A 15,542-nucleotide genomic window follows, 5' to 3' on the forward strand; every position below is an offset into this window, starting at 1 on the left:
TGATGCTCGGTTTGAACTGCAGGAGATTGTCTTGACAATGTCTACATGCCTAAATGCACTGAGTTGCCGCCATGTGATTGGCTGCTTAGAAATTAAGTGTTAACAAGCAGTTGGACAGGTGTACCTAATAAAGTGGCCGGTGAGTGTAAACACAGATTTTCAGAGGTAAAACTGCTCAAAATAAATGAAACTAAGCTGCGTAAAACAAGTCACAACTTTAAATCAAATGATTTCCTTCTTTTAGAGCTTTTCTGTGTCTCAGCGCACAAAGACAGAATGTTAGAAACCACCGATGATCTCATTTCTGAAGGATTCAGGATGTGAATGTGAAGAACAACACACACACACACACACACACACACACACACGCAGTGGTCGAAGCGGATGAAACCGAAGGTGCTGGAGCGTTGCCTCAGACCTCAAACAGTTTTGACCACCGGGCCTCCATAATGACGGGTTAGCGTGTGTGTGTGTGTGTGTGGGTGTGTGTGTTGCCCCGGTCTGTCTGCTCTGCTCTGCCTCTTGCCACTACCTTCTGGTGGGACCGTACAGGAAGCTGTGCAGGAGAAGAGCTGAGACTCACGCAGGTACACAGGTATGTTTGTGCAGAGACGGATCGATCATTTTGATTTATTAGCACAGCTTCAGCTCAAATGATTACAAACAGTATCCAGATTGACTGGTAAGCTTCATTTCCTTTGTGTTTAAAGTTGCTTCATTTGAGTTGAAACCAAAACAATCCAAGTAAAAAAAGAGGCGCTTTAATGGTTAAAAAGCTGAAAAACTCTCTCATTATTGCAGCTGCTGTGAAATAAATATGAGCGTATCCTGCACATACGTGTAATGCACGCCGGACTCTTTTTTTAGTACTGAGCAGGAATTTGAGTCAGGCGTCTGCTGTTTGAATATTAAATTAAACTCTGAAATTCTGCCACCGCGGAGCCAAACTTATTTCATGGTTCCAGACTGATAGTGTTAGTTAGTGCTGATGAGAGTTTGGTGGCTTGAAAAAATAGAAAAAGAAGCCTTTGAGGAAACATGCAGCAGAGAGAGAGAGAGAGAGAGAGAGAGAGAGAGAGGGAGATTGTTGTTTCGGATCATTCTGCATCGAGTGATATCCACTGATGGATTCGGGAGTCCCCGGTTCGACTGGAGCTCAGGTTGTGTTTAAGGTCATGGCGTTGGTGCGTCTCTCAATGCGGTCTGACTTCCTGTCTGTCCCTCACAGCGATTTCCCCTGAAAGCTGCTCAATGTAGTTTCTATTAAACAAATTAGTCTCCCTAATCCCTGCGTCACCATGAACCGGCTCGGGGAAGGTGGTCCCACTGGCTCTGGGTTCGGGCCACTTGAAGGCTGACGGGTGGAGAAGGATGGAGTTGACTTCTACGTCGTCACATGAGTCGCTAACGCTGAGAGGCTCAGGCTGCAGGGAGGAGACATCTGTCCACCTTCACCTCAAAGAGGAAGCTCTTCGTGGAGACTGAATCTTCGTAGTATTAATCGAGTTTTGTGTGTGGAGTCGTTTGCACGGGGCAGGTCCGCCCCCCCCAGGCCTGGACTTGTTCCTTAGTGCAGCCGCGGGCTTCCTTCCAGCGCTGGGGAGACTCAGGAAGGGGGGGGGGGTGTAATACCTGCAGAATGCTGAGTCAGGCTGTGCAGCGAAACAGTAAGTAAACAGAATAAGGACGACAACTGATGCGTTAAATCAAAATGATCAAACATTAGTAATTATCACTTGAAATAATAGAGAAAGTTGAGCTACTTCAAAATATAGAATTTTGTGTTATTTCTTTCTAGAAGTTAGAAGGATTGACACATTTTATAATGCACATTTTATTCAACAAGGAGACATGGAATCACTCCACGTCCTGCATGAAAATTAGAGTCAGGGGGCGTAGAGTGTGTGTGTGTGTGTGCGTGTGCGTGTGCGTGCGTGTGTGTGTGTGTGTGTGCGTGTGTGTGTGTTTATTATGCAACCACTCCTACCTTCAGACTTGACATTCATTTACTTCTCAACGAGACATCTGAAAAGTTTTGTAACGGCATCTCTCACTGTTGTGAATCTATCAAAGTGACATCATCAAGGTCACACACACACACACACACACACACACTCACAAGGTGACAACAACACCAGCGTCTCTGTCACGAGGCCTAAATATTCATTATTGAAATGAATCAGCCGGAGTGTGTGCGTGTCCCCCCCCCCAGGTGCTGGTCCAACCATGGCCCCCAGTCTGAACGTGCTGCTGCTGCTGGTGCTGGCCGTTGCCACGGTGACGGTCCTCGGCCAGAGGCGACGCCCGGCCTCGACGAGCACGTCCACGGACGAGTGGAACTACAGAGACGGCTGTGAGCACCCAGATTACTCTCTGTTTACCCGGGGTCAAAGGTCAAGGTCAGGGCTCAGTGTGATGACGTCACAGCTTTAGATGTGAGGGCAGCTGCATTCTGTGTAGTGACCAGCAGGGGGCGACTCCTCTGCTCCCATAGACCTCTATGAGGAAATGACTCTACTTCTGTGTAGTGACCAGCAGGGGGCGACTCCTCTGCTCCCATAGACGTCTATGAGGAAATGACTCTACTTCTGTGTAGTGACCAGCAGGGGGCGACTCCTCTGCTCCCATAGACGTCTATGAGGAAATGACTCTACTTCTGTGTAGTGACCAGCAGGGGGCGACTCCTCTGCTCCCATAGACGTCTATGAGGAAATGACTCTACTTCTGTGTAGTGACCAGCAGGGGGCGACTCCTCTGCTCCCATAGGCGTCTATGAGGAAATGACTCTACTTCTGTGTAGTGACCAGCAGGGGGCGACTCCTCTGCTCCCATAGACGTGTCTTGACTTTGGCGTTAAGTTGGCACACCAACTGACTGACCTTGACTGTTAACACTAAGCTAGTAGCTCACCCATCACTTGTTTACACCGTTGTGATGTGATCTGTGGTCTCAGCTGAGAGGGTGAACATGCGCGGCGTGGCCAACCTGACTCTCATCCTGGACAACTGGAGGTTCGACATCCTGGCCCAGATGAGGGGCCTGCTGCAGAACGACCACCAGGCGCTGCTACCCGACTACGCCAGGTAGGAGGGGGGGGGTCACCTGAGGGGTCAACCGATCGGGAGGACAGGAAGGGGTCATGACGTACTCTAATGCATTGTAACGTATCACATGGTAACATCATATCCTTTTTTTCACACATTACACACACATTTTAAATATTTATTAATCTTTGACAAGCTAATCTCTATTTTTTTCTCCGTTGCCATGGTATCGTAGGTTGACTTCTTTCTTCCGCTGTGTTACTGACCATAGTGAACTGATGGTAGCCTGGTCGCCATGGTTACTGTCTCCCGTTTCAGTGATGTTTTCTGACAATCATCCCTCCGATCGATGCTGAGTGTGTAATTACACTTCTCAGTCGAGCGGTCTAAATATAATGAATACTATAAAACAGTTCATTGATGCACAATGTTTTCCATTACAGCATCATGACCCGTTTATTTTAATGTATTCTGTGAAAAGACGGTGAAGCAGAGACGGAAAAGAAAAAGAGAGAACGTCCCATGAACCACCCACAGAGTGAACCTCCCCCCCCCCCCCCCCCCATCCCCCGCCTCCCCCCCAGGATCCAGCCGCTGTCCGAGGCTCTCGACGACCTCTACAAGGAGTTCAACGCCCTGAAGGCTCACCTCGGCGACCTCACCGAGAAGTTCTCCACCATAGAGACCTTCATCGACGAGGTCAAGGCTGACCGCGCCAACGCCGCCCAGGCCCCGCCCCCTGTCCCCAGACAGACCGGGAGGAGGCTGATAAAGAAGAAGACCACTTCCTAGGCAGCCAACGTTCCTTTTCTTCTTCTTCTTCTTGCACGCATTGCATTGTTTGGTTGGGGCGGGACTGGAGGACAACAGGAAGTCCACGGTAAAACCAACAGAGTAACAAAATAAAACGCACAATAGTCTAGTCTCATTTTTAGTTCAACCTCCTTTTTAAACTTCACATATTGAGTGAATAAACTCTCTCATTGCATTGATTTCTTTTTTCAGTCTCTTGTTTTCTTCAGAAGACGCTGGTGAACGTAAACATTGCTCCATGGTGAGAGACTCTCAGGGATCCTTGACCTCTGACCTTGAGATGTGAGCTCACAAGGAGTCATGCCCTACATAATGCCGAGGCAGTGTCTTCATCATAGGACCCGCCTTCTGCTCTCTTATTGGTCAGAGCATCCGTCATTACGTCACATGTCATTTAGCTGATGCTTTTATCCAAAGTGACTTACATTACATTTTTAAACCCGTGCGTCACATTTTGACTGGGGAGCAGTTAGGGGTCAGGTGTCCTGCTCAGGGACACTTCCACACGGGGCAGCTGGGATTCAAACCACCAACCTTGTGGCTCGCAGAGCATCACGCTGCTTGATGCGCCACCATCGCCTGTCAGTCAACGCGGCGTAGAGGTCGCAGTGATGGAGGCACTTTGATCGGATGAAAACATAAAGCAAATGTTGCAATAAAACAGATTCTCTGTGGAGGATAAATTGAGACGCAATCTGACTGAATCCTTAAGCTTCTAAAGTGGTTTAAATAAACTGAACCAACACCAACAGGTTTAACTAAACACTTAGTTACTTACCCTCCTCCTGCAGATGTAGACTCTGATTCAACCTCCTACTGGAGCCACACAGGAAGCAGACTGAAATGTCCTCAGGAGACAGGAAGAGACACACTGCTGCTTTAATGCATTCTGCTCAGACTGAACCTATTCAGAGACCCAGAGTGCATTACAGTGAGTGTGTGTGTGTGTGTGTGTGTGTGTGTGTGTGTGTGAGAGAGAGCGATTCCATCGTCCTGCCTGAGTCGATGTTCCCCTCGACGGCTCCATGAAGCTTCACTCATCTTTCACCCGCTGTTCTTTTTCTTCTTATTCATACGAGGGAAAAAGAAATCTCGCCATCTAATAAAAGTCAGTTTGCTTTATCGACCAATAGTGAGGCCGGGAATGATGATGCAATCTCCCGTCTCCCCCCCCCCCCCGACAGGTGAGCCCCCCCTCAGACAAATGCGATAATCTATGTTTTATGTTTCACGGGAGGAGAGCTGAGATGGAGAAAAAGCAAATAAAATGTAATACAGGTGAAGAACTAAAAGATGCAAAAAACAGAATCAATCACTCAGCTTCAGTCTTCAAGAGAAACCGAGAGGTTTTCTCATTTGAGTCTTTTTGTTGAGTGAGATCATGAGCATCCTGCAGAAACATCCAGGGAGGGAGGGGTCAGAGGTCGGCGGCCTCACGGAGATGTTTCCGTGGTGAGAGCGGTTCAAACAGCTTTTTCATTAGCCGTGTTAGCGGGGCTTGATGAAAAGTCTCCCTTCAGCTGTTGTTTCAGAGGATCTCCGGTTTGAAACAGTTTGGAATCGAGTGCTTTTCCTCTTCAGTTATTTGCAGCAGACGTTCAGGCTCCGAATCCTGCAGCCGGAGGCAGGCGCACTAATCCGTCCTCCATCTCCCTGTCAGGCCTTTTAATCCCAGTCCCAGATGCCACAGGCTCCTTAGCCAACTGTGTGTGTGTGTGTGTGAGCTGAGCTACCGACACACACACACACACACACACACACACTCAGAGGGGTTACGTTGGAAACAAAGCCGCTGACAGCTGGACTGGTCGGGAGTCTTGTTAATTTGTTTGGGGACTCTGGAGACTTTTGGCAGTGAGTCACAAACAGCAGAAGGTGTTGCAGCAGCTAACAGCGGCTAACGGCTAACTTTCATGTAAACCAGCTGAAGGAGCTCGTAGTCAGCTGACACGAGAGGACACCCCGGGGACGAGAGGACACCCCGGGGACGAGAGGACACCCCGGAGACGAGAGGACACCCGGGGACAGATTGGGAGCCGGAGGCGATCGATCACTTTGATCAACAAGGAGACACCTGAAGAGAAAAATGGTCCTTCAGATGGATTCTTTTATCTGTTCACACACACACAGACACACACACACACACACACGCATGTCATGGCTCTGTGGGGCTGATGGGAAGCGGCGGCTCGTGACGGTCCCACAACGACCAGATGCACCTTCACCTCACAGCTGGAGCATCTGTGGTGCAGCGAGAGCAACGTTTATTTTGAAATTCAAGCTTTTTAGGCCTCATAGTTTTATACAATTTTATTGTATTTTATTTGTACTCTCGGAAAAGTGTAAAAAAAAGATGAATTAATAAATATAGATGAATAAATATATTTAAACGCATTAAAATCACGGAATATAAAATGACATGTGACAATGTACTATTTGTAATGTAACTAAATTTCTCTGTGGAATTCTTTTTATCTTAAATCTTAAATTACAAGATTCTTAGATTTACTAAATCATCTGGAACATATTACAGTATTTAACACATTGGAGATGAAATATGTTTGTGGTTGAAAGTATTTCACCAGCTGCCACATTTAAACATGGAGTCCATGTGGTTTGACTGTGGAGTGAAAGGAGCTGAACAATGCTGGTAATTAAATACCTCGTTATGCATCAAACCAGATGTTTATATGAGCAAAGTCAACGGAGAGAAGCGTCCCCTCCTGTTCAACCACCTGTTGATCCACATCTGTCCATCTCTGCGAGACATGAGACTTATTAAAGGTTGGTGGTGGTTCTGCAGAGATGGTCTCACGCTGGATATTAGTTCACGGAGAAGGGATCTGGGTTCAGTGTCCCGGGGGACGTCTCCGTCTCTGATCGTGTTTGTCAGCTCCGCTTGGGAGCGTCTCAGCGAGGACGGATTTGTCCAATCAGTCCCAACCGGAGCTGCTGGTCCTTCTGGTGTAAAATCAGTGAACCGGAAACGACACAAACCCCAGAATGTGATCCTTAAACCTCGGAAAGGAATAAATGTGCATATAAATATGTATATAAATATGTATATAAATGTGTATATAAATGTGTATATAAATGTGTACTTTCTACATGAGTGCGTTCAGGCACAACACTGTCTGAAACCCAGGGCACCATGCAGGGGTTCACTCTGCAGCAAAGGTTTTAAGGAGGGCCTGCAGATTTCTTTTTACATACATGGCCAAAGATTGACTGAATTATGAGGGGATCAACTACTAATCTAGAACACAGATCACTTATTAATGACTGGAATACATTATTGTTTTCCAAAGAAAAATCCTGTGTATCAAACCTCAAAAAGAAATCATTCAGTTCATCTGCTTTACTCTGCTCTTTATATGTTGTGAGGCCCTTTTTACTAACTAACTTCTCATCTGAAAAAGTTCTAAAATTACATTCCGTTACTTAAATAGAGTAGTATTTATAAACGTTGACTTAGAGTTGCGTTTATTTTGTTGCCTGTTGCTGAGGTGAAATGCATTCTGGGATATTTGGCTCCAGAGAAGAGACGAGCTGCTCCGATGCATGCCCGGTAAAACGGGCGAGTCACATCCGGGTATTATGACCGTTCTCGGCCAGATGCGGACTTTAGAATCGGAACAGAACTCGGGCCGCGACTGATTTCTACGAGACAAGTCTACGAGAACAAAAGTCCACACAAGAAGAACGCACATTGAGAAAGAGCCACTGTCTTGAGTGGACTTCAGATGATCTTGAGTTTTACATTTGGATTTTTCCGTTCCCATAAGGTTTGTATCCTGTTCACTTTTGCGATGTGCTGACTTGCAGTTTGCGTTCGCTGATTCGGCTCGTTTGCATTTTGGTGACATTTTGACAAAACAAAACCTGTGGTGAAATGTTTTCCACATTTTAACATTAGTTTCCTAAAAAAAAGACGACACTTGATACATCTTTCATGGCGTTTTCATAATGTTGGTGTTCTGCTTCTAATGTTAAAAGTTTGTTCAGAAGAAGCTCTGCCATGATTCATGGTGCCTTTTTATACATCAGCACAATACCCATATAACATACAAACGATGGATAGTGGAGATTGCTAGTGGTTTTTATTCAGGGCTTTTTAGAAAATGATATTCTGTATTGTCTTTTTTATTTTACAGGCAAGATGAATTTGGAGGAATACTTTGAAAGAATTGGTTTCCACGGATCTTTTGATGAAGCGGATCTTGCAACACTGAAGTTGATCCACAAACAGCACGTCATGTCCGTCCCATTTGAAAACCTCAGCCTTCACTGTGGTGAAAAGAACGTCATGGACCTGGAAGCCACTTTCAACAAGATTGTGAGGCGCCGCCGTGGAGGTTGGTGCCTTGAGAACAACTTCCTGTTTGGCTGGGTGCTGAGAGAAATGGGATACGACACCACGTCGCTGGGCTCCAGAGTTTTCAACAGTGTCCTCAATGATTTTGGCCCCCTTAATTCTCATTTCATCAACAAGGTTGTCATCGATGGAAAGGCTTACATAACAGATGTCAGCTTCGGCATGTCTTTCCAATTGTGGGAGCCCCTGGAGCTGGTCTCTGGAATGGACCAACCACAGGCAGCAGGTGTCTTTCGCCTCCTTGACCAGGGGGACGTGTGGGTGCTGGAGAAAACTGGTAGAAAGCCTGATGTTCTCAATACAGAGTTTGCCAAATCAAGTCTGGTGAACAGGAACGAAACCAATCAGATGTACAACTTCACCTTGGTGCCTCGGGGGGCCGAGCATTTCCTTGAGATAAACCGCAAACTCCAGAATGAGACGTCACTCTTCACCAATAAGTCCATCTGCTCTTTGCAAGCACCAACAGGATTCAGAGCCCTGATTGGCTGGACCTACGGGGAGGTCACCTACAAACCCGACGAAGGAGTGGACGTCTTAGACATAAGAAACCTAATGGATGATGAGATAGAACAAATTCTTCTTGCAAAGTTCAATATAAAGCTGCAGAACAAACTGCAGCCTCTCAACAACAAGTCATACTTCACATTCTGAATTCCTACACAGGTGCAGTTTGAAAATGGATCTGGAAAGATCCCTCAACCTGTGACCATCTAACAGCCAACCAGGTGGAGCAGCATGTTGACGAATTGTCTATTTGAAACATGAGCAGTGCCTTAAATGTAATCTAATGTACATCAAAAATGTAATCAGTTTGTTTTCTTTTCTTAATGCTACAAGCAGACAGGTCATTCTTAAAATGTGTTTTTGGTCATATAAAACCGCAATGTGTTATTTGTCAAAAAAACATACATTTATAAAGCTTTCTACATGATACTATGGACTGATTTGCTGAAATGTCATCTGTGCTCTGTCTATTCTCTCACTGATTTTTATTAAATAATATGCCTGGATGTATATTTTTGTTCTGACACACAAATGAGCTAAAAGATATTCTTGGGCCCCATCGAAGTTTAGCTGATGAAAGACTGGAATCTTATGGGAAAATTAGTTGAGATGGTCATTGTCATGTTGTGAATACCATAAACAAATACCTTTTATTTTATGAGGAAAGAGCCTGGATGATGTTCAAGTCAGAGTCAAAAGTACCAAAGTTTGGAATGAAAGAGTTTGAAAAGGGAACACTTGACGTTTTCAGGTATGTGGTTTTAGGGACATGCTGTGCATATTAAAACAATTGATGGGGTGCATCACTTCTTTAAAAGTCATTTACAGTGAATTAGATCCATTTTAGATCCTTTTATTTGTGTGGCTTATGGATCAGCAGCAAGCACATCTATGAAAAAGCTGGATAGGCCACTTGAACTAAAAACACAGGAACAGGAAAAGAATGCAGTTAATATGGAGTTAGTGGGTTAATCTAGAGGGTCACAGTAAAGATCATCCAGACAGTGAACGGCATGCTGGGGAAGGGAGAAGAAGGAGACAGGAAGCTTTGGATGGACGTTAGCATATAGAGCAAAGTTCAGTTCACACATTCTATAGAAATCTGGCAACCTTTTTGAACAACGTTAACCTGAAAGAACGAGTTCACAGTGACGTTCATCGAGCATTAATGCAGTACGTTCAGTTCACGTTCACCCAAAATATGGCACAACACCGTCTGTACGTATGATCAGCATAAAGAAGCTGCACAAACACTAACAATATTCACTTTCCATCCACAATGAAGCCTCTTTCCTTTGAAAGAGATAAAAGTATTAAATATGGAAATAAGACACTCACAGTGTCACATCTTAGAGATGTGTGCAGGCGCCAGTTCTTCTTCTCTGAACTGATTTCTCTGAGCTTTCGGGGCGTGAATGACGGCGTGAAGCCCTCGCCGCCTCCATCTTGGATGTTAGTCCTTGGCATTTTGTCTTTGTGTCACCGTGGTGGTTGTGTGGAACGGGTGGAGTCAGGTGTGCATCTCCTGCATGAAGGACGGTGAGCTCTGCCTGTGGGACACGGAGGAGCCTCCGCTGTCATCCCACACACACACACACACACACACACACACACACACACACACACACACACACACACACGCACACACACACACACACACACACACACACACACACACACACACACACTCACACACACACACACACACACACACACACACACAGGCACCGTAGGTCTTTTTCATCGATGATTTGATGGACAAGTCTCACAGAGAAAAAGGAGACAGGTGTTTTAATTAAGAGCCTCTGCAGGGTCAGAACTTTGATGAGACACACACACACACACACATTCATTTCATCTATAAAAGGGTACTTAAAGGAGGGCCAGGTGGTCGGTGTCACACTCCAACACCTGCGTCCTCACTGGACCAGATGCTTCCCGCCGCGAGTGGCTTTGTAGGTGTGTTGGTGAGTGTGTGTGAGTGTGTGTGTGTGTGTGTGTGTGTGTGTGTGTGTGTGTGTGTGTGAGTGTGTGTGTGTGTGTGTGTGTGTGTGTGCATTTCACGGCTCACTGATCAGCAGAATATAAAACGTGTATTGAGTCTAATAAATATTTTCACTTGCTAAGCTTATTTTCTTTTTGTTTGAACGTGTGACCTCGTCTCTGCTGGACCCTTCGTGCCGAACATCTGGACCTGCAGGTCAGAGCCGTCTTATTCAAATCACAGACCACAGACAGACGCCATCGCTCATCCTGCACCACCGACCTTTAAACGTCGCCCCCCCGCAGGAAGCGTTGTTCCTGTGGGAATCGAACAGGACGCCGCTGGTCGTCTGTCAGGGTGAGAGAATCCCTCCGAGAGGATGAGACACCTGTCAGTCAGGTGTCCACCTTTCCCTGCTGTGACCCCCCCCCAACAGCACCTCTGCGGGGGGGGGAAGTCACCGCTTTGTGTCTGATACTGGTCCCTCTCCCTGTATAGTGGGCCATTTAGGGTCAAATAAAGCTGATTGACAGGTTGTTCCTTCATCCTCATCATCATCAACATGCTGCAGTTTATTTTGACTCAGTCAGAATGAGGATTCATCCACCGCAGAAAATAGACCCAAAAACAAATGCACCATTTCCTCCTTCTTTCAATTGGTCAAACTCATTTAAATGAGTGTGTGTGTGTGTGTGTGTGTTGAAGTATGTGTGAAGACAGAATGGAGGTCGTTGGTCCATCTTTGCCCTAATTTGATTAATTTTGCCCTCGTGGCATCTGAAGGTCTAATCTGAACACGGTGAACCAGGAGGTGGAGGATACACACACACACACACGCACACACACACACACACACACACACACACACACACACACACACACGCACACACACACACAACCCCAGAAACAATCAGTCGCCTGCGCCCGGCTGTCTGGAAGGATGACAACCTCCATTGATTTGTTTTATGCTTTAAACCCACCAAGGTCAAAGCAGCCTGTGGGACGAAGACGCCACAGCCTGTAACAGGTGGACGTCGTCATGGTGACGTCACCACTCAGCTCGTGGACTGAAGATTTTAAGCCTTCATCTGCACCTCACATTGTTAATATGTTGTAAATGTCTCTGGTAGGGACCTGTCAATCAGTGTCTAGCCCCGCCCTTATTTATGATCTAAACCTGTCAATCAGCGCGTATAATGCTTTCTTCCCCAGAAAAGTTCTTCACTCACTGATGGAACCTCAACTTTGTTTATGTGTTGCTAACAAGGAGACACCAGATCCACGAGGACTCGTCCACGTCGTCCATCCGTCTCCAGTCGATACTAACGTGATCTCACTGAGTTATTCCTGCTCCAAGGAGGAGGAGGAGGAACCGACGAGGCAGACGGCTACTTGAGGGAGTCTGACTGTAGAGACAGAAGCATCCATTGATCTGACGTTAAGAGTCCTCCTCATTACCATATTGCTGATTTAATGTCTCCTCGTTGAGGAGAATTAGAACCTTTGAACAGCGTCCTCTCAGTTCGGAGCTCTTTCCCACCGACTCCAACTTCTAACATCTGGATGCTTCTCGTCGGCTTCTGATGGGTCGTGTTAAAGGTCTTCAGATAAGGTACATATGTCTGCATATGTCTCCAGGGCAACCAGCTGATGGGGGGGGGGGGGACTCAGCTGAGTCTCTGTGTTGAAGGTGTCAGGAGCTCTGTGAGGTCTCCATCCTAACGTCTTCCTCCAAACAGTCCTCCTCTGGCTCCTGAACCAGATCATTACAGAGCATTCACCTGCTGGCCGGGACACCTGCCGCGTCCCAGCATGCATTGCACTGGGAGCATTGATCTAAAACTGCTCATCTCTCAGTGAAATTTGCCTCTGCAGCCCAAAAGAAATCAATAAATATTTATGTTAAAAAGATGTTCTTCTTCAATAAGAAGCAAAAGACGTGATGACGTCTGAAAGTGCAGCTCTGAAGAAACTAAAGAGAGAGAAACCAAACATGTGAGAAACACAACTCTCTTATCCAATAAGAGAGCAGGTGCCTCCTTAGATCCTTCCCTTCAGGGTCACCCCCCCCCCTCTCACGTTACATATCTGCAGGTATTTGTCACATGTCGGTACAGAACCCCCCCTCTTGTAAAGGGGGGGGGTTGTTCTTCTCATGGCCTCCTGGTGTAGAAGGATCAGGATCAGCAGCGAGGGGAGTGTGAATAAAACATGGAGCCTGACGAGGACGAGGTTTAGGGGGTGTTTCCGCCTCCTCACGCCCCCCCCCCCCCAAAAGAAAACCTCCCCCAACGTTTTTCATTAAAAAATCTCAGAAATTGGTGGTTTCCATCTGCAGGAGATCGAAGGAGTCAGGTGAGCTTTCCAGTAACAAGCCCCCGCTCCGCCTGACTGATCCTGACACCTGACAGCCCCCCCCCGACCCCCCAGCTAATGGACCCTGTGAATTTCAATAGAGGCTCAAAGGATCAGGAAGCTGAGACACCAGAAACACAAGGAAGGACCACTGTGTCTGTGTCAGTCTCTGGTCTCTTTCCCTCGTGTCTTTGTCTCTCCAGTCTCCAGCCGCCATATTCTCTGTCTCTATTCTCTGTCTCTATTCTCCGTCTCTATTCTCTGTCTCTATTCTCTGTCTCTAGTCTCTGTCTCTATTCTCTGTCTCTATTTTCTGTCTCTATTCTCTGTCTCTATTCTCTGTCTCTAGTCTCTGTCTCTATTCTCTGTCTCTATTTTCTGTCTCTATTCTCTGTCTCTATTCTCTGTCTATAGTCTCTGTCTCTATTCTCCGTCTCTATTCTCTGTCTCTATTCTCCATCTCTATTCTCTGTCTCTATTCTCTGTCTCTATTCTCTGTCTATAGTCTCTGTCTCTATTCTCTGTCTCTATTCTCTGTCTCTATTCTCTGTCTCTATTCTCCGTCTATATTCTCTGTCTCTATTCTCTGTCTCTATTCTCTGTCTCTATTCTCCGTCTCTATTCTCTGTCTCTATTCTCTGTCTCTAGTCTCTGTCTCTATTCTCTGTCTCTATTCTCTGTCTCTATTCTCCGTCTCTATTCTCTGTCTCTATTCTCTGTCTCTAGTCTCTGTCTCTATTCTCCGTCTCTATTCTCTGTCTCTATTCTTTGTCTCTATTCTCCGTCTCTATTCTCTGTCTCTATTCTCCGTCTCTTGTCTCTCGCCTCTTGTCTCTATTCTCCGTCTCTATTCTCTGTCTCTATTCTCCGTCTCTATTCTCTGTCTCTAGTCTCTGTCTCTATTCTCTGTCTCTATTCTCTGTCTCTATTCTCCGTCTCTATTCTCTGTCTCTATTCTCTGTCTCTATTCTCTGTCTCTATTCTCCGTCTCTATTCTCTGTCTCTAGTCTCTGTCTCTATTCTCTGTCTCTATTCTCTGTCTCTATTCTCCGTCTCTATTCTCTGTCTCTATTCTCTGTCTCTATTCTCTGTCTCTATTCTCCGTCTCTATTCTCTGTCTCTATTCTCTGTCTCTAGTCTCTGTCTCTATTCTCTGTCTCTATTCTCTGTCTCTATTCTCTGTCTCTATTCTCCGTCTCTATTCTCTGTCTCTATTCTCTGTCTCTATTCTCCGTCTCTATTCTCTGTCTCTATTCTCTGTCTCTAGTCTCTGTCTCTATTCTCCGTCTCTATTCTCTGTCTCTATTCTTTGTCTCTATTCTCCGTCTCTATTCTCTGTCTCTATTCTCCGTCTCTTGTCTCTCGCCTCTTGTCTCTATTCTCCGTCTCTATTCTCTGTCTCTATTCTCCGTCTCTATTCTCTGTCTCTAGTCTCTGTCTCTATTCTCTGTCTCTATTCTCTGTCTCTATTCTCCGTCTCTATTCTCTGTCTCTATTCTCTGTCTCTATTCTCCGTCTCTATTCTCTGTCTCTATTCTCTGTCTCTATTCTCTGTCTCTATTCTCTGTCTCTATTCTCTGTCTCTATTCTCCGTCTCTATTCTCTGTCTCTATTCTCTGTCTCTATTCTCTGTCTCTATTCTCCGTCTCTATTCTCTGTCTCTATTCTCTGTCTCTATTCTCCGTCTCTATTCTCTGTCTCTATTCTCTGTCTCTATTCTCTGTCTCTATTCTCCGTCTCTTGTCTCTTGTCTCCGTCTCTATTCTCCGTCTCTTGTCTCTATTCTCTGTCTCTATTCTCCGTCTCTATTCTCTGTCTCTATTCTCTGTCTCTATTCTCTGTCTCTATTCTCTGTCTCTATTCTCTGTCTCTATTCTCCGTCTCTTGTCTCTTGTCTCCGTCTCTATTCTCCGTCTCTTGTCTCTTGTCTCCGTCTCTTGTCTCTGCAGCGGGACCAGAGACCAGAGGGACACTGAGCGGGTTGAATATTAATCCATCATTTTCATCTCCTCCTCTTGTCACTTCCTGTCTCCGTCTCCACAGCTGCAGCCATCAATCACACATCGTAGGACACACACACACACACACAGACACACACACACACACACACACACACACTCAAACAATGTGAGTGAATAAATGAATGCATGTCGGCTAAACAAGTTCCATTTCAATCTCTGTTTTAACATCCTGTTTGTCTATTAATCACTTCATCACGTCACTAATTAATCACTTCATCTATTCATTTAGACACCAGTTCATTGATTCATCTTTTTCTTTCTCCTTGTGAATCGTTCACGATACCGTTGGCTTCCTCTGATCTGTTTTAATGACATTTATGTAAATCATTGACGAGTGTTTCTAAAAACCTGAAAGCAAAAAGTCAAATAAAGCACTTCTCATTCATTCATAAACTAATCAAATAAACAACGTGGGATTTAAATGGACTGTCAATATCTCTTTA

The 15,542-nt window shown here is 45.7% G+C and overlaps 2 protein-coding genes across 2 annotated transcripts; both read left to right on the plus strand.

The window, feature by feature from the left end:
* Window positions 1-524: 524 nt before the first annotated feature.
* Window positions 525-4,036, plus strand: si:ch211-76l23.4 (uncharacterized). The gene is made up of 4 exons (XM_062566129.1): window positions 525-587; window positions 2,213-2,353; window positions 2,954-3,083; window positions 3,629-4,036. The coding sequence occupies exons 2-4, from the start codon at window positions 2,227-2,229 to the stop codon at window positions 3,834-3,836; spliced, it is 465 nt and encodes a 154-aa protein (XP_062422113.1). The 5' UTR covers window positions 525-587; window positions 2,213-2,226; the 3' UTR covers window positions 3,837-4,036.
* A 3,368-nt stretch (window positions 4,037-7,404) lies between these two features.
* Window positions 7,405-9,657, plus strand: LOC119221143 (arylamine N-acetyltransferase, pineal gland isozyme NAT-10-like). Its single transcript, XM_037477611.2, has 2 exons — window positions 7,405-7,642; window positions 8,012-9,657. The coding sequence occupies exon 2, from the start codon at window positions 8,017-8,019 to the stop codon at window positions 8,884-8,886; it is 870 nt and encodes a 289-aa protein (XP_037333508.2). The 5' UTR covers window positions 7,405-7,642; window positions 8,012-8,016; the 3' UTR covers window positions 8,887-9,657.
* Window positions 9,658-15,542: the final 5,885 nt, after the last annotated feature.

This window comes from Pungitius pungitius, chromosome 12 (assembly GCF_949316345.1).
Source record: "Pungitius pungitius chromosome 12, fPunPun2.1, whole genome shotgun sequence".
Classification (NCBI taxonomy): Eukaryota; Metazoa; Chordata; class Actinopteri; order Perciformes; family Gasterosteidae; genus Pungitius; species Pungitius pungitius.

Bases quoted from the DNA above. Each gene is read 5' to 3' on its own strand.
- LOC119221143 (XM_037477611.2), top strand. From the start codon at position 8,017: ATGAATTTGGAGGAATACTTTGAAAGAATTGGTTTCCACGGATCTTTT.
- si:ch211-76l23.4 (XM_062566129.1), top strand. From the start codon at position 2,227: ATGGCCCCCAGTCTGAACGTGCTGCTGCTGCTGGTGCTGGCCGTTGCC. The intron at 2,354-2,953 runs GTGAGCACCCAG...CTGTGGTCTCAG, and splicing joins GTGGAACTACAGAGACGGCT to CTGAGAGGGTGAACATGCGC. The intron at 3,084-3,628 runs GTAGGAGGGGGG...CCTCCCCCCCAG, and splicing joins CTGCTACCCGACTACGCCAG to GATCCAGCCGCTGTCCGAGG.